This window comes from Biomphalaria glabrata, chromosome 9 (assembly GCF_947242115.1).
Source record: "Biomphalaria glabrata chromosome 9, xgBioGlab47.1, whole genome shotgun sequence".
In the NCBI taxonomy this organism is placed as follows: Eukaryota; Metazoa; Mollusca; class Gastropoda; family Planorbidae; genus Biomphalaria; species Biomphalaria glabrata.
In genome coordinates, this window is record NC_074719.1 from 25,832,910 (window position 1) to 25,854,606 (window position 21,697).

General features: G+C 39.6%; 1 protein-coding gene and 1 long non-coding RNA gene across 2 annotated transcripts in view; one reads left to right on the forward strand and one right to left on the reverse strand.

Annotated features, from left to right (window-relative positions):
* LOC129928333 (uncharacterized) overlaps positions 1–6,607 on the reverse strand; it is a 22,717-nt gene extending 16,110 nt beyond the window's left edge. Inside the window, exon 1 of the long non-coding RNA XR_008779944.1 lies at positions 6,309–6,607. This is a non-coding gene — a long non-coding RNA (uncharacterized LOC129928333). The remainder of the gene's footprint in view (positions 1–6,308) is intronic.
* Positions 1–21,577, forward strand: part of LOC106056768 (prolactin-releasing peptide receptor-like) — a 27,865-nt gene extending 6,288 nt beyond the window's left edge. Inside the window, exons 2-4 of the mRNA XM_013213615.2 lie at positions 174–696; positions 14,583–14,700; positions 19,244–21,577. Of these exons, the coding sequence (XP_013069069.2) occupies positions 270–696; positions 14,583–14,700; positions 19,244–20,561 (1,863 nt within the window). The 5' untranslated portion in view covers positions 174–269 and the 3' untranslated portion in view covers positions 20,562–21,577. The remainder of the gene's footprint in view (positions 1–173; positions 697–14,582; positions 14,701–19,243) is intronic.
* Positions 21,578–21,697: the final 120 nt, after the last annotated feature.

Genomic DNA, 21,697 nt, shown 5'->3' on the forward strand with positions numbered 1-21,697 from the left:
TATTAGATTGCTTTAAAAATGTCTAGTGTATCAATACTTTCATATTCTTGACACCGGTAAGACTAAAAAGCTTTCTATGGATCTGCCTTCATTGTATAAATATCCCCAATATTTTGTTTTCTAATAGAATCCACTTTAATTATAAGTATTTTTAATGCGTTTTTTTTTTACAGTTGAAGTTCTCAGCGCCACTACTAGAGCGGTTTTAAGACTCGGATTATGTTTGATTGTTGCAGAAACCTCTCATGGCTGGTCAGTGGTAGGTCACAATGAGTTCCTCGTTGTCGTCTGATCAAATCCTCTTGGACCAGGACGGACAAGGTGAAGCATTCGAAGACGAGGACAATGGAATTTACTACGATGCAGACGGCAACGTCCTGGACATGTCCCACGTGGACTGGAGCAAACACGAATACGTGGGCATCGCCAACCACACCGGCGTGTCTTCATTGGACGGAGAGCTGGTGTCGGCAGGGCGCGTGGTTGCCCTGGTGTTCTTCGCGGTGATATTCGTGGTGGGTGTCCTCGGGAACAGCCTGGTGGTGTACACGGTAGGGCGCCAGATTTCTATGAGGAAAGTGACGTATTTATACCTGTTAAACCTCTCGGCTGCCAACCTCCTTTACCTGGTGATATGCGTGCCCACTTTGAGCGTGAGCCACACGTTAGTCAGCTGGCCATTTGGAAACATTCTATGTGAGTATCTATATATAACTCTACGCACAGAAGCATTATTTTACTTTTGACCATAGGAGATTTTCATAAGGAAGTTTCTCGTAGTTGTCTTCTCTTTGTTTACATTTGGTTGTGTTTGATCCGGGTAACAAATGTTTAAGCAATCAAATATAGGAATAGAGAAAAAGAAGAACATGTGACGTGGAGAAATATGGAGGGATTTAATGAAACATAATCGTAAGAAAATGAATAGGGGAAGATTGGTCAAGATTGTGAACTAAATAGACTCAATGCCAACAACTCTCCACTCCCCCCACTCCCAGCTAAGATAGGCCGCCTCTGCCGACTGACTTTATTGTTTATCTCTTGTTAATATGTAGCATGAGTGAAATACAACAACAACCCAATGATGTCCATTATATATTAATTTAGGGTAAAATGTTAGCAAACACTAGAATGACAGCAACATGTTTTGCCAACACAGCAGACAACATAAACCAAGGCAGCGCCCCCCTACCAGCGATGAAGTTTCATTCTTCCCCAAATTTCATCATTAGTCAGTTTTTAAATATCTCAATAAAAAAAAAGTGAATCTCTCACTTACCTCCCCCTTTCCTTTCCCGGTGAAACAGCAATCACTTTCTTCTGAGACCTGTGTCATCCTTATTGAGACCTGTGTCACCCTTAATGAGACCTGTGTCATCCTTATTGAGACCTGTATCATCCTTATTGAGACCTGTGTCATCCTTATTGAGACCTGTATCATCCTTATTGAGACCTGTGTCATCCTTATTGAGACCTGTGTCATCCTTATTGAGACCTGTGTCATCCTTATTGGACCTGTGTCATCCTTATTGAGACCTGTGTCATCCTTATTCACTTATTGAGACCTGTGTCATCCTTATTGAGACCTATGTCATCCTTACTGAGACCTGTGTCATCCTTACTGAGACTTGTGTCATCCTTATTGAAACCTGTGTCATCCTTATTAAAATCTGTATCATCCTTATTGAGACCTGTGTCATCCTTATTGAGACCTGTGTCATCCTTATTGAGACCTGTGTCATCCTTATTGGACCTGTGTCATCCTTATTGAGACCTGTGTCATCCTTATTCACTTATTGAGACCTGTGTCATCCTTATTGAGACCTATGTCATCCTTACTGAGACCTGTGTCATCCTTACTGAGACCTGTATCATCCTTATTGAGACCTGTGTCATCCTTATTGAGATCTGTGTCATCCTTACTGAGACCTGTGCCATCCTTACTGAGACCTGTGTCATCTTTATTGAGACCTGTGTCATCCTTACTGAGACCTGTGTCATCCTTACTGAGATCTGTGTCATCCTTACTGAGACCTGTTTCATCCTTATTGAGACCTGTGTCATCCTTATTGGACCTGTGTCATCCTTATTGAGACCTGTGTCATCCTTATTGAAATCTGTGTCATCCTTATTGAGTGAGTCCTGTGCTTTCTTTATCCGCTTTTAGTTGTTTGCTCTTGAGTTGAACATCTCAATTTCTTATTAACCCTTGCTACCAATATTAATAAACATGAGACTTAATCAATCAATATGTTACCGGCAAAGTGCGAAATGCAGTCATCCTACCGAATGCCGGGCGTTTTTAGGCAAAGTACGAAATGATTCTTCTATATTCTATAGAATGGCTTGTTCTGTGTCAGGCAAAGTAAAAAATAACTTATTTAGAAAGATAGATATCTATTTATACATCAAATATAAATGAGAAAAAATAACACAAATAAACAACAGGATTTATTAGGACTAAAAATACCTCTGTAGACCCATGTTTTTATACCCTAAGCTAAGTGCAGTTTCAATTTTTAAATAATCAAAAATTATTTTAAATCTACAACTCGCATTTTAAAATAGTAGTATACATTAGTAGATATAAAATTCTTTAGTTTCTTCTAAATAGATTAAAATAATAAATTAAAGTTGCCGTCACACAACTGTCTACATGCAACAGCAAAACAGAATCCAAGTCATTCATAAAGCTCATGCTGCTCTTATTTTGAAATAGTTGTGTTCATTAAAAAAAAATACAAATATAAAATAAATAGGCCTATAATAATTTTCTAATCAGTTGTCTTAATTTATATAATGAAAGGATAATTTAAACAAAATATGCCGATAAATATTCTATTTGTACGCGTTTTTATTACATCTTCAACTTTTACTTTGTTCTTATCAATTATTCTATGTTGATACAAAAACGCCGTGAGAGCCACTGAGGCCTAGCAGACACATTCAAACCCCTAGGAAGACAATAAAAGAGATACAACCTGACCAAGGAGGACAGAACAGAACAAAGAGAACGTCAAACACTTTGAAAGTATTTCATGCGCCAGTCCTTGGCTGTTCAAACTAATCGTTATGTTTACAAGTTACTGTTTTTTCAATGACGAAATATGCGTTACTATTTCAGACGAAAAACAAATGAATTGCACTGAAGCCTTGTCTAACATGATAAATTAAGTAGTGTTAACTAGTACAATTAAGTTGTACTTAGAAAGTCGTAATTAAACATACTCCACACATTAAAGAACAATACTAATTTATTTAGATGACTGGTGAATAGAAATATTATTCCGAGAAATTTATATTATTAATAAAATACTGTTATAAACTTGGTGGTGGCACAGAGAGGGGTAGTGGTGTGTGTGTAGTCAGCCGACGTAAATCGCCCCAGGCCAGCGCTAGACGAGCGGTCAACCGTGACGAGCTACGACGGTCAGCCGAGTCGAGTGTCAACAGGACAGTTCGGGAAGGATCGCCGTCGTGAACAGAGCGCAGGAGCGTCACGAGAGTTGTAGTCATCTGACCACCTAGAAACGTCGAGCGGCGTTCTGTCCGGTTCGAGAAGGCCAGTAGGGACCCTATATAAGAGCGGAGGTGTCGCAGTCAAGACGGTCGAGAAAAGGGGCTCAATACAGCAAAATTAGAGCGCGGTTCACTACAGTCCGGTCGACTACAGCACAGTTCAGCGGTGTGGTTCTGTACGGAGCATTACGACGGTTCAGTGCGGAGTACTATCAAGTACAGTTGAGACGAACGGCGTCTTGATCTTGGTCTGCGATCGAGTCCGACACAACGAGCCTAGTGTGTGAAGTCAGTCCTGAACTGTTGAACCCAGTGCAAGCCCGTAACGAGACGGAGAGGCCAGTGCAAGAGTTGATACGGCGGTACGGTGTTATCGGAGAGATATTTGTACAGTGTACGTGTGCCAATTGTACAGTATTGGCTGTTATTTATTCAACTATTAAAGTGTTACGTTACTTTGGAGCCCTGAGTTGTCAAGTTCTTTAAGTTGGTGGTGTATGGTGCAGTTTGCAGAGAGCCCTGATATTGAGATTCGTAACAATACGTTAAAATAACCTTTTAACACTTTGCTTAAAGCAGCTGTAGTCATTCTATAGAATGTCCAGGCGAAGTAGGAAATGGAGGAATTATTTCTCAATATGCATGGACGTTTCGGGCATTCTAGAGAATGCCGGACCTCGCGCTGTCCCGATAATATATATGTCTATAGTGCATTTTAATTAAAAAAAATAGTATTTTTATTAATCTCTTTTCTGTTGTTTTTTTTGGTACTTGTCTTCATGTTTTAAGCAGTTTATTTATAGACTTTTTGACGTCTGAGAGAAATGTCTTTCTTTCTTAAAACTTCAAGACCTTCATGGAACGTTCGTATTTCCACCGTGGTGTTAGTTGGAACTGTCTCACACCCTCCCCTTCGTGTCATTTTACATTTGTAGGCCCTGTCACGTGACCTGGCCAGCGTCTTTAAAAAAAAAAGGATGTATTCTTAATTTTATATATGAGCCTAGGCCTATATGTGTCTGTGTGTGCGTATGTGTGTTTGTGACTGTGATGTGTATGTGGCATGTTCTTGTAGACATAACTTCATGCTCTACATTCTTTTTTATTTACCTTTTTTATTTAAATATAAAAACACCTTGACCTGTTTTATCTAAACCTTGTTCTGCAAGAATACGTTGCTTTATTTATCACACTGCTGCAGTGCATACCTGTCAGTAATAAGTCTTTAGAACCAACAAATGTAACTTTAGATTGAAATTATTTGTACCAAATCTCATCAATAATTGAGTAACTTCGAATTTATGACGTAGTTTTGAGACTAAAGTGTCTCTAAAGTCAACTTTTATTTGTGCAGTAGTGGGAATAAGCAACAACAACATTAAAATAATTTTTTTTTATGCAGCCTAACGTTAACCGTTTTCCTGGTGATTGTGAGGCCGGTTGTATTTAAATGACAAATACATGACATCATACCGCAGACAGAGACTTCAATTTGTTGACAGAAAAAGATTAGTCGAAATAGTAATTGGAATAAGTGTTCTCTGTTTAGTCTCAGGAAAAGCGTAAGAAACTTAAATTAGCAACCAATCAAAAGAATGTGGTAGGTTATAGACATTTAGGATCCTGATTTGTTTCCCCTTCCACTTGCTCTTCCTTGTGCTAAGTTCTACAACTCGGGCAGCAGTCTCACGTGCGCTTGGCGGGAGATGAGATAATCTCCCTTCCTTAATTCGATTGTAGTGACAGCATGAATACTGGCGGCAGATTTGACAACTGTCTTTGTTTTGATTTCTGGCGCAAGATATAAATAGATGCACTCAAAAGACAGTTCACTCGAGAAATAAAAAAGTAGATATAGATTTAGGGGGCGCGGTGGCTGAGTGGTTAAGCGTTTGGCTTCCGAACCTGAGGTCCTGGGTTCGAATCTCGGTGAAGACTGGTATTTTGAATTTCAGGTATTGATTGGTTGTTGTTCTGGCCACATGACACCCTTCTCCTTAACCGCTGGTTATAGAAACAGATGTCATCTGCCCTGTAGTTCGCAAGGTCTGAACGGGAACTTTACTTTTTTTTCTTTATCGATTATTAGATTACACGACACATGAGCGCTGACAGAAAGAGGCCCTAACTAAAGTGTCCATAGCACTCACCTACATTTGTGCCTGATTGGATTTGATCTCAAAACCGTTTACATCTATGAGCCAATGTTATAAAATATTAACAAGTCAACTGTAAGATTTAGATAATTACAAGGTTACAAAGATGATTTGGGTAGAAACACAAACTCAAAATCGGCCCCCGAAGTGGTTCACTCAGGCAGGTCTCCGCCAATACAAAAAGAAGAGACTTGTACGCATCGAAAGTGTTGCCAATAAATCTGTATTGTTAGGCCAACTAATGATATGATACCGCAGGATACAGAGATTTATTAATGTTATTATTATTATTATATTGTTAATATTCCTAGGTATTCAATGAACTGGTGGTTATGAAGATAACGTTCAACGTGAGCCTGGCCTAGCGGATGTTATTGAATGACTAATTAATGTTTTTTTAAGGGGCCAATCTCTCCTCAAGAAAAAAACAAACACACTATTCCCTTTGGTTAAAAGTCTACATGTACTATTGAATGTAGCTAGTGCACTTCACGTGAATACGATGAAACACTGCTTATTAAATGTTGTTTCAAATTATATTCGACTTCTAGACATACTAAATAATTCGTTCTCATTGAAAAACAAAAGTAAGCACTCTAAGTGTAAGTAGCTTGCATAGCAGAAAACACTTACCTTTTACCTTTACCTATCCCTTAGTCTGTTGGACCGTTGGGGCACCAGGCAAGATTTGTCGACCGTCTTTCTCCATTCCTCCCTTTTTTTTGCCTTGTTCAGAACCTCTCTCAATGGCAGGCCTGTCCATTCTTTAATGTTGTCCTCCCATCGCTTTTTCTGTCTGCCTCTTCTTCTTTTCCCTGGCACTGTTCCCTGAAGAAAGGTCTTTGCGAGCCCCGTAGATCTTGTAATGTGGCCAAAGGTTTTAAGCTTTCGTTTTTTCACAATAGTAAGCAGGTCGTCATGAGCTCCGATCGCTACAACACTTAATGTAATGCAAATACTTTATAACATATTTTATTTTTAGAAAATATTTGTAGGTAATAGCAAAACTATGTCTATAGATATTCAGAAGATATACAGTATTACTATTTGGCAACCTTATAATGTATACCGTGTTTTTATGTTACTATTAATAGTGACTTGTTGTAAAAATGGTGTATTAATAATCAACTGCGTGCATAGCTAATTTAAAACAATGAAACGTTTGCACAAAAAACATGAAACAAATAGTAACCATTGCACCAGAACAAAGAAGATCGAAACTATTATGATATCGGATTTGTAATATGAGATCTAAACCAGACATACAGGCAGTCGGACGGACAGACTGACTGACCACACAAAACCATAAGCGGCTTTTCCCCATTCAGGGGAGGCTAAAAAAACTTAATACAAAACTAAATAATCGTATATCTTATCGTATCGAATCTTAGCTTATTTTAGCTTATTTTAGCATAGCTCAGCTTAACGTCTTATCTGCATACTGCATCAAAAGGCCAGATCAAGATACCGATCAAGATACCGATCCCAGAGCTTCCCTTTATACATTTAAAAACGTTCCTAAAAACAAAAGTCGTTCGCTTTAATTAGCGTTTTAAATTCTACGAAGTCGTTGGTTTCCATTGTCCATTTAGACAACTAGTCCCATGCTCAAAGGGCACCAGAGAAGAAAGAACGTTTATACACATTTGTCCTGGCTTATGGAATAAGAAATTCGCTTTTAATTTCATGTCTTACCAAGTAATTAATATCTAATTATAAAAAGTTAATTTATCTTTTAAAAATATTTCAAATTTTGTGTTTCCCCAAGTATTGAAGTGTTGGTAAGATCTTGGACGAGAAAAGATCCAGGCTTGGGAAAGATAATTAGAAAAGAAAAGATCTAGGCTTGGGAAAGATAATTAGAAAAGAGAAGATCTAGTCTTGGGAAAGATATATGAAAAGATCTAGGCTTGGGAAAGATAATTAGAAAAGAGAAGATCTAGGCTTGGGAAAGATAATTAGAAAAGAGAAGATCTAGTCTTGGGAAAGATAATTAGAAAAGAGAAAATCTAGGCTTGGGAAAGATAATTAGAAAAGATCTAGGCTTGGGAAAGATAATTAGAAAAGATCTAGTCTTGGGAAAGATAATTAGAAAAGAGAAGATCTAGTCTTGGGAAAGATAATTAGAAAAGATCTAGGCTTGGGAAAGATAATTAGAAAAGATCTAGGCTTGGGAAAGATAATTAGAAAAGAGAAGATCTAGTCTTGGGAAAGATAATTAGAAAAGAGAAAATCTAGGCTTGGGAAAGATAATTAGAAAAGATCTAGGCTTGGGAAAGATAATTAGAAAAGATCTAGGCTTGGGAAAGATAATTAGAAAAGAGAAGATCTAGTCTTGGGAAAGATAATTAGAAAAGAGAAAATCTAGGCTTGGGAAAGATAATTAGAAAAGATCTAGGCTTGGGAAAGATAATTAGAAAAGATCTAGGCTTGGGTAGATGGTCGAAGGTCCAAATACAACCAAAAATGAACTGAGTGTTATGTTTAACAATGAGAGGTCAGTAACCGGACGTTTCGACATGACGTTGACCGGAAATGTCGTGAAACTCTAACGACTGGTCGCTGCATGACAATAATGGGCCCACGCAGGCCATGGAATGCAAAGAGGCGTGGCTGGAGAATCGCGGAAGTGGGAGGGTCCATGCTTTTGATTGACAACATAAAAGAGTGAAACGAAGAGGACAATTTAGTTACATTCTGTCACTGACGAGAGGAACACACAATTGAAATCTAGAGTTGTTGTTTTTCACGCAGACCAGTGGCGTAGCTAGTACTTTGCCATCTTTTGGGGGCTTGACCTTTGTTTTTTTTGTTATTTACTTCTTTCTTTAGGCTTCATTATTTCACCACCACCTTTCTTCATATCACTTTTTCTTTCTTTCTTACTGAAGTTTGTTGCTTAAAGAACGTAAACGAGATTTCAAGAATTAAGTTCAACCAAAGAGCAGCTAACTTTGATGAACTTTTTGTGTGGAAATCCCCAGAAGTTATGTAATACATTTTGATATAAAATTAGATTAGAATGAAATTTGAGTTTGAAAGTTCGTGTTACAAGTCCTTATTTCAAGTTTTGCATCAGCTGGAAGCATTTAGGCCTACAAAATAATATTTTATTGTTGGCTACACAAGCTAGAGATTACGGAATAAGACAAGAGTAGAGAGACGTCCATGTCCATGTAGTTCTAGAAACAGATGGAGCCATTATGTCCATGTACTTTAAGAATCAGATGGAGCCACTATGTTCATGTACTTTTAGAATCAGATGGAGCCATTATGTTCATGTACTTTTAGAATCAGATGGAGCCATTATGTTCATGTACTTTTAGAATCAGATGGAGCCACTATGTTCATGTACTTTTAGAATCAGATGGAGCCATTATGTTCATGTACTTTTAGAATCAGATGGAACAATTATGTTCATGTACTTTTAGAATCAGATGGAGCCATTATGTTCATGTACTTTTAGAATCAGATGGAGCCATTATGTTCATGTACTTTTAGAATCAGATGGAACAATTATGTTCATGTACTTTTAGAATCAGATGGAGCCATTATGTTCATGTACTTTTAGAATCAGATGGAGCCATTATGTTCATGTACTTTTAGAATCAGATGGAACAATTATGTTCATGTACTTTTAGAATCAGATGGAGCCATTATGTTCATGTACTTTTAGAATCAGATGGAGCCATTATGTTCGTGTACTTTTAGAATCAGATGGAGCCATTATGTTCATGTACTTTTAGAATCAGATGGAGCCTACTAACTTTAGACGACACACGACATCAGCATTGACGTCATACGTTGTCTGTGTAGGTGTTTAGTGGTCTCAGAAAGATAAATGTGTGTTTGTGCAACCATGACTCGATGTGTTTCAATAGGGGTTTATATTGAAAAAAATCAAACCTCTTGGCTGTAAGAATATTATATACATGTTTGTGTTCACAATTTTCTAAATTAGCAAACAATGTGTATGTATCATTGTTCTCTTGATTGAAGTCTAGAAACTGATTCACTTTTTTCTGCAAACAATGTGTATGTATCATTGTTCTCTTGATGGAAGTCTAGAAACTGATTCACTTGTTTCTGCAAACAATGTGTATGTATCATTGTGCTCTTGATTGAAGTCTAGAAACTGATTCACTTGTTTCTGCAAACAATGTGTATGTATCATTCAGTATCATTGTTCTCTTGATGGAAGTCTAGAAACTGATTCACTTGTCTTACTTGTACCATTGTTCTCTTGATTTAGCGAGAATGAGAAGGAAGTTTAGATTCAATTCTTTCCGACTTGCTGCTCAGAAGTCCGGACAAATTCAATTTTAGTATACAAATATTATGTCTGTTGATACAATAGAAAGTTGATATCTAATAACAGGGCCGGAGTTTAGTAAGTGAAAGCTCTGGGGCAAGATTTCAGTGGAGGCCCTTACACTTTTTGTAATTTTTTTTTTTTAAATAAAAATCCACTTATTAATAATAATACTGTTATAAACCTGGTGGTGGCACAGATGGGGGTAGTGGTGTAAGTGTAGTCAGCCGACGCAAATCGCCCCAGGCCAGCGCTAGACGAGCGGTCAACCGTGACGAGTTACGACTGTCAGCCGAGTCGAGGGTCAACAGGACAGTTCGGGAAGGATCGCCAACGTGAACAGAGCTCAGGAGCGTCACGAGAGTTATAGTCATCTGACCACCTAGAAACGTCGAGGGGCGTTCTGTCCGGTTCGAGAAGGCCAGTAGGGACCCTATATAAGAGCGGAGGTTGCGCAGTCAAGACGGTCGAGAAAAGGGGCTCAATACAGCAAGGTTCAGAAAGCGGGTTTACGACAGGAGTTCAGAACACGGTCGACTACAGCACAGTTCAACAGTGTGGTCCTGTACGGAGCATTACGACGGTTCAGTGCGGAGTACTATCAAGTACAGTTGAGACGGCTGGCGTCTTGATCTTGGTCTGTGATCGAGTCCGACACAACGAGCCTAGTGTGTGAAGTCAGTCCTGAACTGTTGAACCCAGTGCAAGCCCGGAACAAGACGGAGAGACCAGTGCAAGACTTGATACGGCGGAACGGTGTTATCGGAGAGATATTTGTTATCGCAGAGCTATTTGTACTGTTCTACGTGCTGCCAATTGTACAGTATTGGCTGTTATTTATGGACATTAAACCTTTACGTTATTTTGGAGCCCTGACTTGTCAAGTTCTTTAAGTTGGTGGTGTATGGTGCAGTTTGCAGAGAGCCTGGATAGTGAGATTCGTAGCACTGGTGTCAGAAGTGGGATCGGATTGGAATCGGATTGGATCGGATCTACTATGGCTTGTCTGAAACTGCTGTACGAACTTGAATTTATAGAACTGAGGCGAGAACTGCGTGAACGAGGGCTGAAAAATGGCGGAAAGAAGGAAACCTTACAAGCACGCCTCCGAGAAGACATTGTGGAAGAAGGGAAAGATCCGGACACATATCTGTTTGAAATTAAACCAACTTTAGGAGAGCTCTTGAACTCTGTGCAACAACAGCTAGATGCCATGAACACCAAGATAGCCTCCATGAACCAACGCATACCTGATGTGAAGGAGAGAATCGTCAATACAGACGTTCGTTCAGATGCTAAAACCAGTGAGAAGAGCCTTGGTGGTGATCATGAGAACCCATTGAAACCTTACGAAGCCGTTGAGAGACATATGCAAGTCGAGAGATACCAGCCAGGTCTGCACTTAAAAGACGTTGGTCCAGCTGCCAAGACTGGAGATGAAAGTCCTAATGGTGGTCGAGAGAATCCAAGGAAGCCTGACGTTGAAGTTGATGGACATTTGCACGACGAAAGTCATCGACAAGGTCTGAAACCAACAGACGATTGGCCCGATACTGAGACGAGAGAAGGAGGTGCTGATGGTGGAGAAGAAAGCCGAATGGAGCCTGAAGCCGAAGACGAAGAACCTTTGCACGAGAAGTGTTACCAACTTGCCCCACGAGCATGCCCTCCAGACAAGGCTGAAGATGATGACCTGTACCACAATTCCCCGCCCTGTGGATTTGAAGCCCATCCCAGTTCTTCTTCGCAAAGCCCTATGAAGCCACCTCCTTTGCCAACGATCTTGGTATCCCCAGCCCTTACATCCAATACCTCTCCATGTGTCAAGTGGCTGTCCTCGGTACCGACCGACAAGAGAGCGATGCAACCACAACGTCACTGCAACAAGAGGACGATCAACTGGAGGAAAAGAAGAAGGCGGCGTTTGCGTAGTCCAACGTGCATGGTGATTCTACCAAGAAATAACTGCAGCCACATGAAGACCAACTGGCGGAGAAGAAGAAGAAGGCAACTTTTGTTGAGTGCAACATGGATGACGATGCGACAACGACATCGATGCAACCAGATGAAGGCTAACTGGAGGAGAAGAAGAAAACGTTTTCTGAATTCAACGTGGATGGCAATGAAAGCACGACGTCCATGCAACCAGGTGAAGGCCAATTGGAGGAGAAGGAAGCGCCCATTGCTGACTGCAACATGGATGGCTCCATCAAGCTCAAGAGGCAAGCCAACTGCCACTGATCGACCCCCACCTGCAGCGATGAAAATTTACAGCCAATGTCATGATGTTGATTCTGTCCGGGACGGACAGATCTAAGGAGGGGGCAGTGTTATAAACCTGGTGGTGGCACAGATGGGGGTAGTGGTGTAAGTGTAGTCAGCCGACGCAAATCGCCCCAGGCCAGCGCTAGACGAGCGGTCAACCGTGACGAGTTACGACTGTCAGCCGAGTCGAGGGTCAACAGGACAGTTCGGGAAGGATCGCCAACGTGAACAGAGCTCAGGAGCGTCACGAGAGTTATAGTCATCTGACCACCTAGAAACGTCGAGGGGCGTTCTGTCCGGTTCGAGAAGGCCAGTAGGGACCCTATATAAGAGCGGAGGTTGCGCAGTCAAGACGGTCGAGAAAAGGGGCTCAATACAGCAAGGTTCAGAAAGCGGGTTTACGACAGGAGTTCAGAACACGGTCGACTACAGCACAGTTCAACAGTGTGGTCCTGTACGGAGCATTACGACGGTTCAGTGCGGAGTACTATCAAGTACAGTTGAGACGGCTGGCGTCTTGATCTTGGTCTGTGATCGAGTCCGACACAACGAGCCTAGTGTGTGAAGTCAGTCCTGAACTGTTGAACCCAGTGCAAGCCCGGAACAAGACGGAGAGACCAGTGCAAGACTTGATACGGCGGAACGGTGTTATCGGAGAGATATTTGTTATCGCAGAGCTATTTGTACTGTTCTACGTGCTGCCAATTGTACAGTATTGGCTGTTATTTATGGACATTAAACCTTTACGTTATTTTGGAGCCCTGACTTGTCAAGTTCTTTAAGTTGGTGGTGTATGGTGCAGTTTGCAGAGAGCCTGGATAGTGAGATTCGTAACAATACTTATATCTAAAAACATTCACTAGTTTAGAAGAAAGAAACAGAACAGGCCTACTTGTAAATGTAATCTCATTTTCCTTCTTCCAAAAATATTGACTAGACATTACTAGACAGAATAGATATTTTTGAGTTTGTGGAGAGTACGGCCCTGAAGTGACGGCACAGCGCTGCATTGATTGATTCAGATAACACTACAAGAGGACACTGCCACGACAGTGTTGGGCCAACTGTAACATTTCAAATGCGAAACAAAAATATTTTGGAATTAAAAAAAAATAAATTTCTGCCCCTTTGAAATTCAGATTTAAAAAATCTCTATTGTGAAGGCCTCTCTATTGTGGAGGCCCCAGGGCAGTAGCCTTCCTTAAATCCGGCTCAAATAATAAATAATGAGTGGGCGAAGGTTGGAAACTATTATTACTATATATTATAAATGTTCAGTGGTTGTACCATACAAACTGAATTATTGAAGAGAGGTACATTTATTTAACGGGTAAGACGTTTATGGGGATACACCTATAATACTCTTGAACCCGTGGCCACGAGTACGTCGCTACGCCTCTGTGTGTGTGTGTGTGTTAGCCTATGTAAGTATTTATACCTAGATACGTCCTCATAATGACGTAGTTCGCTATGTACATTGTATGACCTAGGTCAATGCCGATGTTGTTGTCATCAGAAGTAGGCTAGTCACCTCCGCCTGACATTCAGACACACCTGGACAGCTCGAGATTTCTGTGAATCGGTGAAGGCCTCTAAGCAAGAATTTGAACCCGAGAGATGGAGGGGAGAGGGGGAGGGAGGTATTGTTAGAAACATGAGGAGGATGAGAGGGGGTGAAGAATTCTAATTACAACTTTGAGAAGTAAATATAGAATCTTCCTCGTGACACAGGTCAGAAACTAATCGTAATAACCAGAGGCGGAGAGCAAAGTGGACATAGCGGGGGGAGAACGTTTTTACATCAAATTAATTTTACTGTCTAGTTGTAGGGGTGAAAGGGTAGGAGTTACAAAAAGTATGAAATAAACATCTTTTAAATATTGGGACACTTTCAACTAGTGAAATACAACTTTCAACTAGTGAAATACAACTTTCAACTAGTGAAACACAACTTTCAACTAGTGAAAAACAACTTTCAACTAGTGAAACACAACTTTCAACTAGTGAAACACAACTTTCAACTAGTGAAACACAACTTTAAAATACTGAAACACAACTTTTAAATACTGAAACACTACTTTAAAATACTGAAACACTACTTTAAAATACTGAAACACAACTTTAAATATTGAAACACAACTTTAAAATACTGAAACACAACTTTCAACTAGTGAAACACAACTTTCAACTAATGAAACACAACTTTCACAAAACATTCGGACAGTTTTTTTGTGATGACTTCAAATGTTCTCATTGCTGGAAGAAATACAAACAAAAGTCCAAGTTTCTGTGTTCATGTTCACATGTAACTTTTTCTTGTTCTCGAGCAGGTCACCTGACCAACTACGTCATGTCTGTCAGTATGGCGGTCAGTGTTCTGACAATCACTGCTACAGGGTTTGACCGTTACTTGGCAGTCATTTATCCAGTGGATTCTAGGCTTGTGAGGTCAGTACAATGCTTTCTTTCAGCTTGGTTTCACAATTGTATGCATAAGTTCAACAGTAGCTCTCTTCTCATTTTCTTAGATTATATTGTCGATTTTTAGCGGCCAACGAAAAGGGAGAAGCCACTATTAGTTTTGTGCGGTCTGTCTGTTTGTCCCTCCGTCACGTATTAGTATTTCAAAAACTGTTTCATATAATTTACCAAGCTTAGATGAAACGTAATGTCTTCCAAAAGCGAATCCTTTTTCACATGAATAAACACACTTTTTTGTTTTTAAAGTCAGCACTTAAAGACAATACATACAAGACGTATGTAGTATTTAGTATTTATAGTTTCATAAGTAATATCAGGAAAGTCATTATTAGGTCATGGAAAAAATATCCTTTTTTTTTCAGTAACATGTAAACCTATATATACAAACATCTATTACTAATTGAAACGTTTTCTGGTGTAAATTTGCTAAAAAATTTTTTATAAACTGTTGAGACTGGTCTGGTTGTATAAACTGTTGAGACTGGTCTGGTTGTATAAACTGTTGAGACTGGTCTGGTTGTATAAACTGTTGAGACTGGTCTGGTTGTATAAACTGTTGAGACTGGTCTGGTTGTATAAACTGTTGAGACTGGTCTGGTTGTATAAACTGTTGCTCTATGTTGAGACTGGTCTGGTTGTATAAACTGTTGAGACTGGTCTGGTTGTATAAACTGTTGAGACTGGTCTGGTTGTATAAACTGTTGAGACTGGTCTGGTTGTATAAACTGTTGAGACTGGTCTGGTTGTATAAACTGTTGAGACTGGTCTGGTTGTATAAACTGTTGAGACTGGTCTGGTTGTATAAACTGTTGCTCTATGTTGAGACTGGTCTGGTTGTATAAACTGTTGAGACTGATCTGGTTGTATAAACTGTTGCTCTATGTTGAGACTGGTCTGGTTGTATAAACTGTTGAGACTGGTCTGGTTGTATAAACTGTTGAGACTGGTCTGGTTGTATAAACTGTTGAGACTGGTCTGGTTGTATAAACTGTTGAGACTGGTCTGGTTGTATAAACTGTTGAGACTGGTCTGGTTGTATAAACTGTTGCTCTATGTTGAGACTGGTCTGGTTGTATAAACTGTTGAGACTGGTCTGGTTGTATAAACTGTTGCTCTATGTTGAGACTGGTCTGGTTGTATAAACTGTTGAGACTGGTCTGGTTGTATAAACTGTTGAGACTGGTCTGGTTGTATAAACTGTTGAGACTGGTCTGGTTGTATAAACTGTTGAGACTGGTCTGGTTGTATAAACTGTTGAGACTGGTCTGGTTGTATAAACTGTTTCTCTATGTTGAGACTGGTCTGGTTGTATAAACTGTTGCTCTATGTTGAGACTGGTCTGGTTGTATAAACTGTTTCTCTATGTTGAGACTGGTCTGGTTGTATAAACTGTTGCTCTATGTTGAGACTGGTCTGGTTGTATAAACTGTTGCTCTATGTTGAGACTGGTCTGGTTGTATAAACTGTTGCTCTATGCTGAGACTGGTCTGGTTGTATAAACTGTTTCTCTATGTTGAGACTGGTCTGGTTGTATAAACTGTTGCTCTATGTTGAGACTAGTCTGGTTGTATAAACTGTTGCTCTATGTTGAGACTGGTCTGGTTGTATAAACTGTTTCTCTATGCTGAGACTGGTCTGGTTGTATAAACTATTGCTCTATGTTGAGACTGGTCTGGTTGTATAAACTGTTGCTCTATGTTTAGACTGGTCTGGTTGTATAAACTATTGCTCTATGCTGAGACTGGTCTGGTTGTATAAACTATTACTCTATGTTGAGACTGGTCTGATTGTATAAACTGTTGCTCTATGTTGAGACTGGTCTGGTTGTATAAACTATTACTCTATGTTGAGACTGGTCTGATTGTATAAACTGTTGCTCTATGTTGAGACTGGTCTGGTTGTATAAACTATTGCTCTATGTTGAGACTGGTCTGGTTGTATAAACTGTTGCTCTATGTTGAGACTGGTCTGGTTGTATAAACTATTACTCTATGTTGAGACTGGTCTGATTGTATAAACTGTTGCTCTATGTTGAGACTGGTCTGGTTGTATAAACTATTACTCTATGTTGAGACTGGTCTGATTGTATAAACTGTTGCTCTATGTTGAGACTGGTCTGGTTGTATAAACTATTGCTCTATGTTGAGACTGGTCTGATTGTATAAACTGTTACTCTATGTTGAGACTGGTCTGGTTGTATAAACTATTACTCTATGTTGAGACTGGTCTGGTTGTATAAACTGTTGCTCTATGTTGAGACTGGTCTGGTTGTATAAACTGTTGCTCTATGTTGAGACTGGTCTGGTTGTATAAACTGTTGCTCTATGTTGAGACTGGTCTGGTTGTATAAACTGTTGAGACTGGTCTGGTTGTATAAACTGTTGCTCTATGCTGAGACTGGTCTGGTTGTAATAAACTGTTGAGACTGGTCTGGTTGTATAAACTGTTTCTCTATGTTGAGACTGGTCTGGTTGTATAAACTGTTGCTCTATGTTGAGACTGGTCTGGTTGTATAAACTGTTGCTCTATGCTGAGACTGGTCTGGTTGTATAAACTGTTGCTCTATGTTGAGACTGGTCTGGTTGTATAAACTGTTGCTCTATGCTGAGACTGGTCTGGTTGTATAAACTGTTGCTCTATGTTGAGACTGGTCTGGTTGTATAAACTGTTGAGACTGGTCTGGTTGTATTAACTGTTGCTCTATGCTGAGACTGGTCTGGTTGTATAAACTGTTGCTCTATGTTGAGACTGGTCTGGTTGTATAAACTGTTTCTCTATGTTGAGACTGGTCTGGTTGTATAAACTGTTGAGACTGGTCTGGTTGTATAAACTGTTTCTCTATGCTGAGACTGGTCTGGTTGTATAAACTGTTTCTCTATGTTGAGACTGGTCTGATTGTATAAACTGTTGAGACTGGTCTGGTTGTATAAACTGTTTCTCTATGCTGAGACTGGTCTGGTTGTATAAACTGTTTCTCTATGTTGAGACTGGTCTGATTGTATAAACTGTTGCTCTATGCTGAGACTGGTCTGATTGTATAAACTGTTACTCTATGTTGACAAGCAATTTGCAGCAATTGAATGTCATTAACAAAACGGAATTAAATTTATAGTTTCAATGTTTCGATCATAATGAACTGTCTTTGAACTTTTTTTTTGTCGATTGTCACTACGTTCATCCGTTTGTTTGACGTCATTCTCGCAGCTCTACGTCATCCTTTCTACTTGACGTCATCCCCTCTGCTGGATGCTGAAACAAATGGAGACATGTCGCCACGTACAACTTGTGTAGAAACCTACGTAGACTGACAAGGTCGTCATTTTATATAGAAAACAAATCTTCTGCTCGACACAATTAGTATACACACACCAACTTGACTTTATCTCTATCTCAGTAGGTGCTAGGATATCCTTGCCAGATGAGCAGCGCTACTACTTAATGACCCAGCCAAGCCAATAGCAGCAGGCAGATTATAAGGCAATGTAGGGACTTATACGTTTTTATTTCTAAGAGATAACACACCGTAAGGAACTAATTTAAGGCGTTCTATGAGAGCCCAGAACAAATCAAAATATAAAATGTACTTCTTAAAAGTGAATCTACAAATTTACTAAATACTTGGAAACGAAACATTCTTAGGAAAATCTATGGTGCTATACAAGATGAAACAAGGGGGAGGACACGCACTAACCATGAGATATATCAATTGTATGAAGACCCAATGATAGTGACAGAAATAAAAAAGAACAGACTACGTTGGGTGTCACGTCGAAAGATTGTTAGAAAACAGAGGAGCGAAAATTGTATACCGGCAAAAATGATAAAGGCAGACCCCGAATGCGATGGATTGATGATGTGACAGTTTGGGGTTCAAGCGTGGGGACGAAAGGCTCAAGAGAGATCTGAATGGAGGGATGTGTTGAAGCAGTCCAGAGCCCTCCATCGGCAGTAGCGCCACTGGGATGGATGGATGGATGGAATCTACAAACATTGAACAGGACAAAAAGAAATAGCATTATCTAATCAAAACAAAAACAAAAAAAAATGACCATATTCTAACCTTGGACTTCTCAAGACAAATAGAATCTAGTTACTTATGATTTTTAAATATTTTTTTTCCCAGAAAACTTTATTTCGAAAAAGATTATATTGGCTTCTGCTGACAGCTTTTGAATTTTTCGTAGTGCTCTATAAAGTCCTAGTATGACCAAAGGTGTCCTAATATATTTGAGAATGTCCTACGATGTTCATGAGGCTCAACAACGTCCTGCAACGTATTTAAATTCTTAGAAGGACATGCAGTGTCCTAGAATGTTCTTTAATGTCTTATGGCGCCCAACACTGCCTTCGAATGTCTATGATGTCTTGAAATGTCGCAGAATGTCCTTAATTGTTCTGAAATGTCCAAGAATGTCTTGAAATGCCTCACACAATGTTTACAAATGTTCAATAATGAAGAGCAAGAAAATAAAATATAAAAAAACTGACCATCTTTTAATTCTTTCCACAGAACCACGAAGAGGGCGGTGGTCATTAACATTTCCTGTTGGCTCTTAGCTTTGGTCATCATGACCCCAAGGATCTTCCTCTACAACGAAAAGAAAGTCTTCCACATCGTGTCCACGGTGACTGTGTGTCACAGGGTAGAGAGACTTCTGCTCTTGCAGATTGACACAGTGCTTAACTTTGTGCTCATGTATCTTCTTCCTCTCTCTATGCTCAGCGTGTTCCACTTCAAAATCGGCCAAAGACTTTGGCATTTTACAAAGCCCGGAACTCGATCCACACAAGGAGGAAATATGCAAGTTCTCGTCATCAAAGACAGGCGACGGATCGCGAAAATTGTTTTCGCAATAACTCTAGTATTTGCAGTCGGTTGGTTACCTATTCACGTGTACCACATAGCTGAGGACTTCAATAGTGGTCACATTCTGTTTGATCCATACGTTTATAGGGGGACACTAGTTTTATTGTTCTCATTCGGAGTTAACTCCCTGAACCCCATATTATACTGTATGCTAAGTCATGGCTTCAGGCAAAGTTTTAAGAAGGTGCTTGGGGTGTGTGCAGAAAGGTCATCTAGAACTGTTCACGTCCAAAATCATGGCGCCACCCAGTCTGTACAAAATGTGTATCGCCGCCCCCCTCCTGTACTTCTACCTCGGCCTGCCACAACAACGTCGGAAGCGTTTCTCAGGCCCCACCCCAACATCCACATAAACATAAAGCAGACGACGCCCCTGCTCTACGGTGCCTCGATGGAGTTTTGCGTGAACAATTTAGAAGCAGTGCAAGAAGTCAACGCAGAGTGCTCTCCCCTGTCTATTACCAAAGAGCCACTTCTTGAGCTGAGAGGTCAGAAACCAGAAAACAACGTGGAGACACGGGCACATAACTCTACACCTAATAATGCAATTACCTCCCCTGTCATCAGCTCTCCAAATGACGTTTCAGAGATACAATATCGCACCTGTAAATCTGAAAGTGACGAACATAATCTCCTGGATATGAATAACTTTCACTGCCAGTCACGTGACTCCGAAAGAAGCGCTCCAGCCAGCAGCCGGCCTCTAAGCACAAGTTTGTCAGTGTCCATCGAACAGTTTGCTGCACACAATGAAATCACCAGGACTTGTAGAGACACAAGTGAAGGACCTCCTTCATCTGTTACTACAACCCAGGCTAGTGCTAAAGACGAAAGCTATTCTAAATTGAGTGATGCCAACTTGGAGTTTTCTCTACACAACTCGAGCAATACCAATAGTGAAGCATCCCAACAACATTTAAGTGAACAATTATTGAAACATTTTTTGCCTCGAGTGGATTGAAAATTATTGTATGCAAATGTCTCATTGATCAATTGTTTAATTATTTAAACATTCGTGTAATTACAGTTTCAATGTCTCTAAACATTTGTTGTACTTAAAACTTGAATTATTGAAGAGAAAATGAATGGAGTAAAGTTTAGGATAGGCTCGAACATTTCTTGTCATCAGCTTGCTAACCGTCGACCTTGCTCTAGACCTAGACCTAAAACTATAGCGAAACATACGAACCTGACAACGAGTATTTTTATGTTTTTTTGGGAAGAAGAGTTGATATATGTTAGTGACAAGGTACACAACTCCTTATTGGCCAAATCTACAAGGCCTACAACTCTTGCAAAACCCTAAACGCATACAAGGTTGAAAACTCCTCAAAGGCCTCAATAACTTGAAGACCAAAAACTCACGTGGGCCTTTACTGCTCAGCAGACATATTTAGGTTGTTGACATCAAATGATAATAATAATAAAAGATAACTTGCGAACAGAAATGACTTGAAATTTTGAAAATTTGTGCAGTTTGAAGTTTGGATAGAAGGTACAGAAATACAAATTTGATGAACATCCAACAAGATTTTGTCCATTAGTTTGTCAGTCAACAAAACTGATCGTGTGTAAGTAGGTTAGGGTGGCTAATGTAACAGCACTCTATATGTTTGTATCACTACATTTCTTGCTATTTATTATTTCCTGGTTGCTAGGTACTTAGTTCTACGTCTACAGAATTGACGTTGATCATTCCAGCAGCAACTTGTATATAATGGACGTACTCATAGAAGTCATAGAGGTATCACGTCTACGTCATTTATATGTAGAGTAGTATGATGAGTTTAAGCTAATGTGTATGTATATATATATAAGCACTCACACAAATACATATACATACTCAGTGACAATATCTGTGTGTATACAGTGTATATATAAAATATGTATATATCTATAATACCGTTGATGAATACACTGTTGAGAATATTTTTATTTTTTATTTTTGATGAAATAAAGACTAGTAAGAAATTGAAACTACAGTGTTTATTTTTTATTTTTTTACGGACTCTAAAGATAAGCAGCACACTATTTTTGTGTGTGTTTTCCTTTGTTGGGTCTCTGAAAATGTGTTCGGACTTTACTAAGCTACTGAAA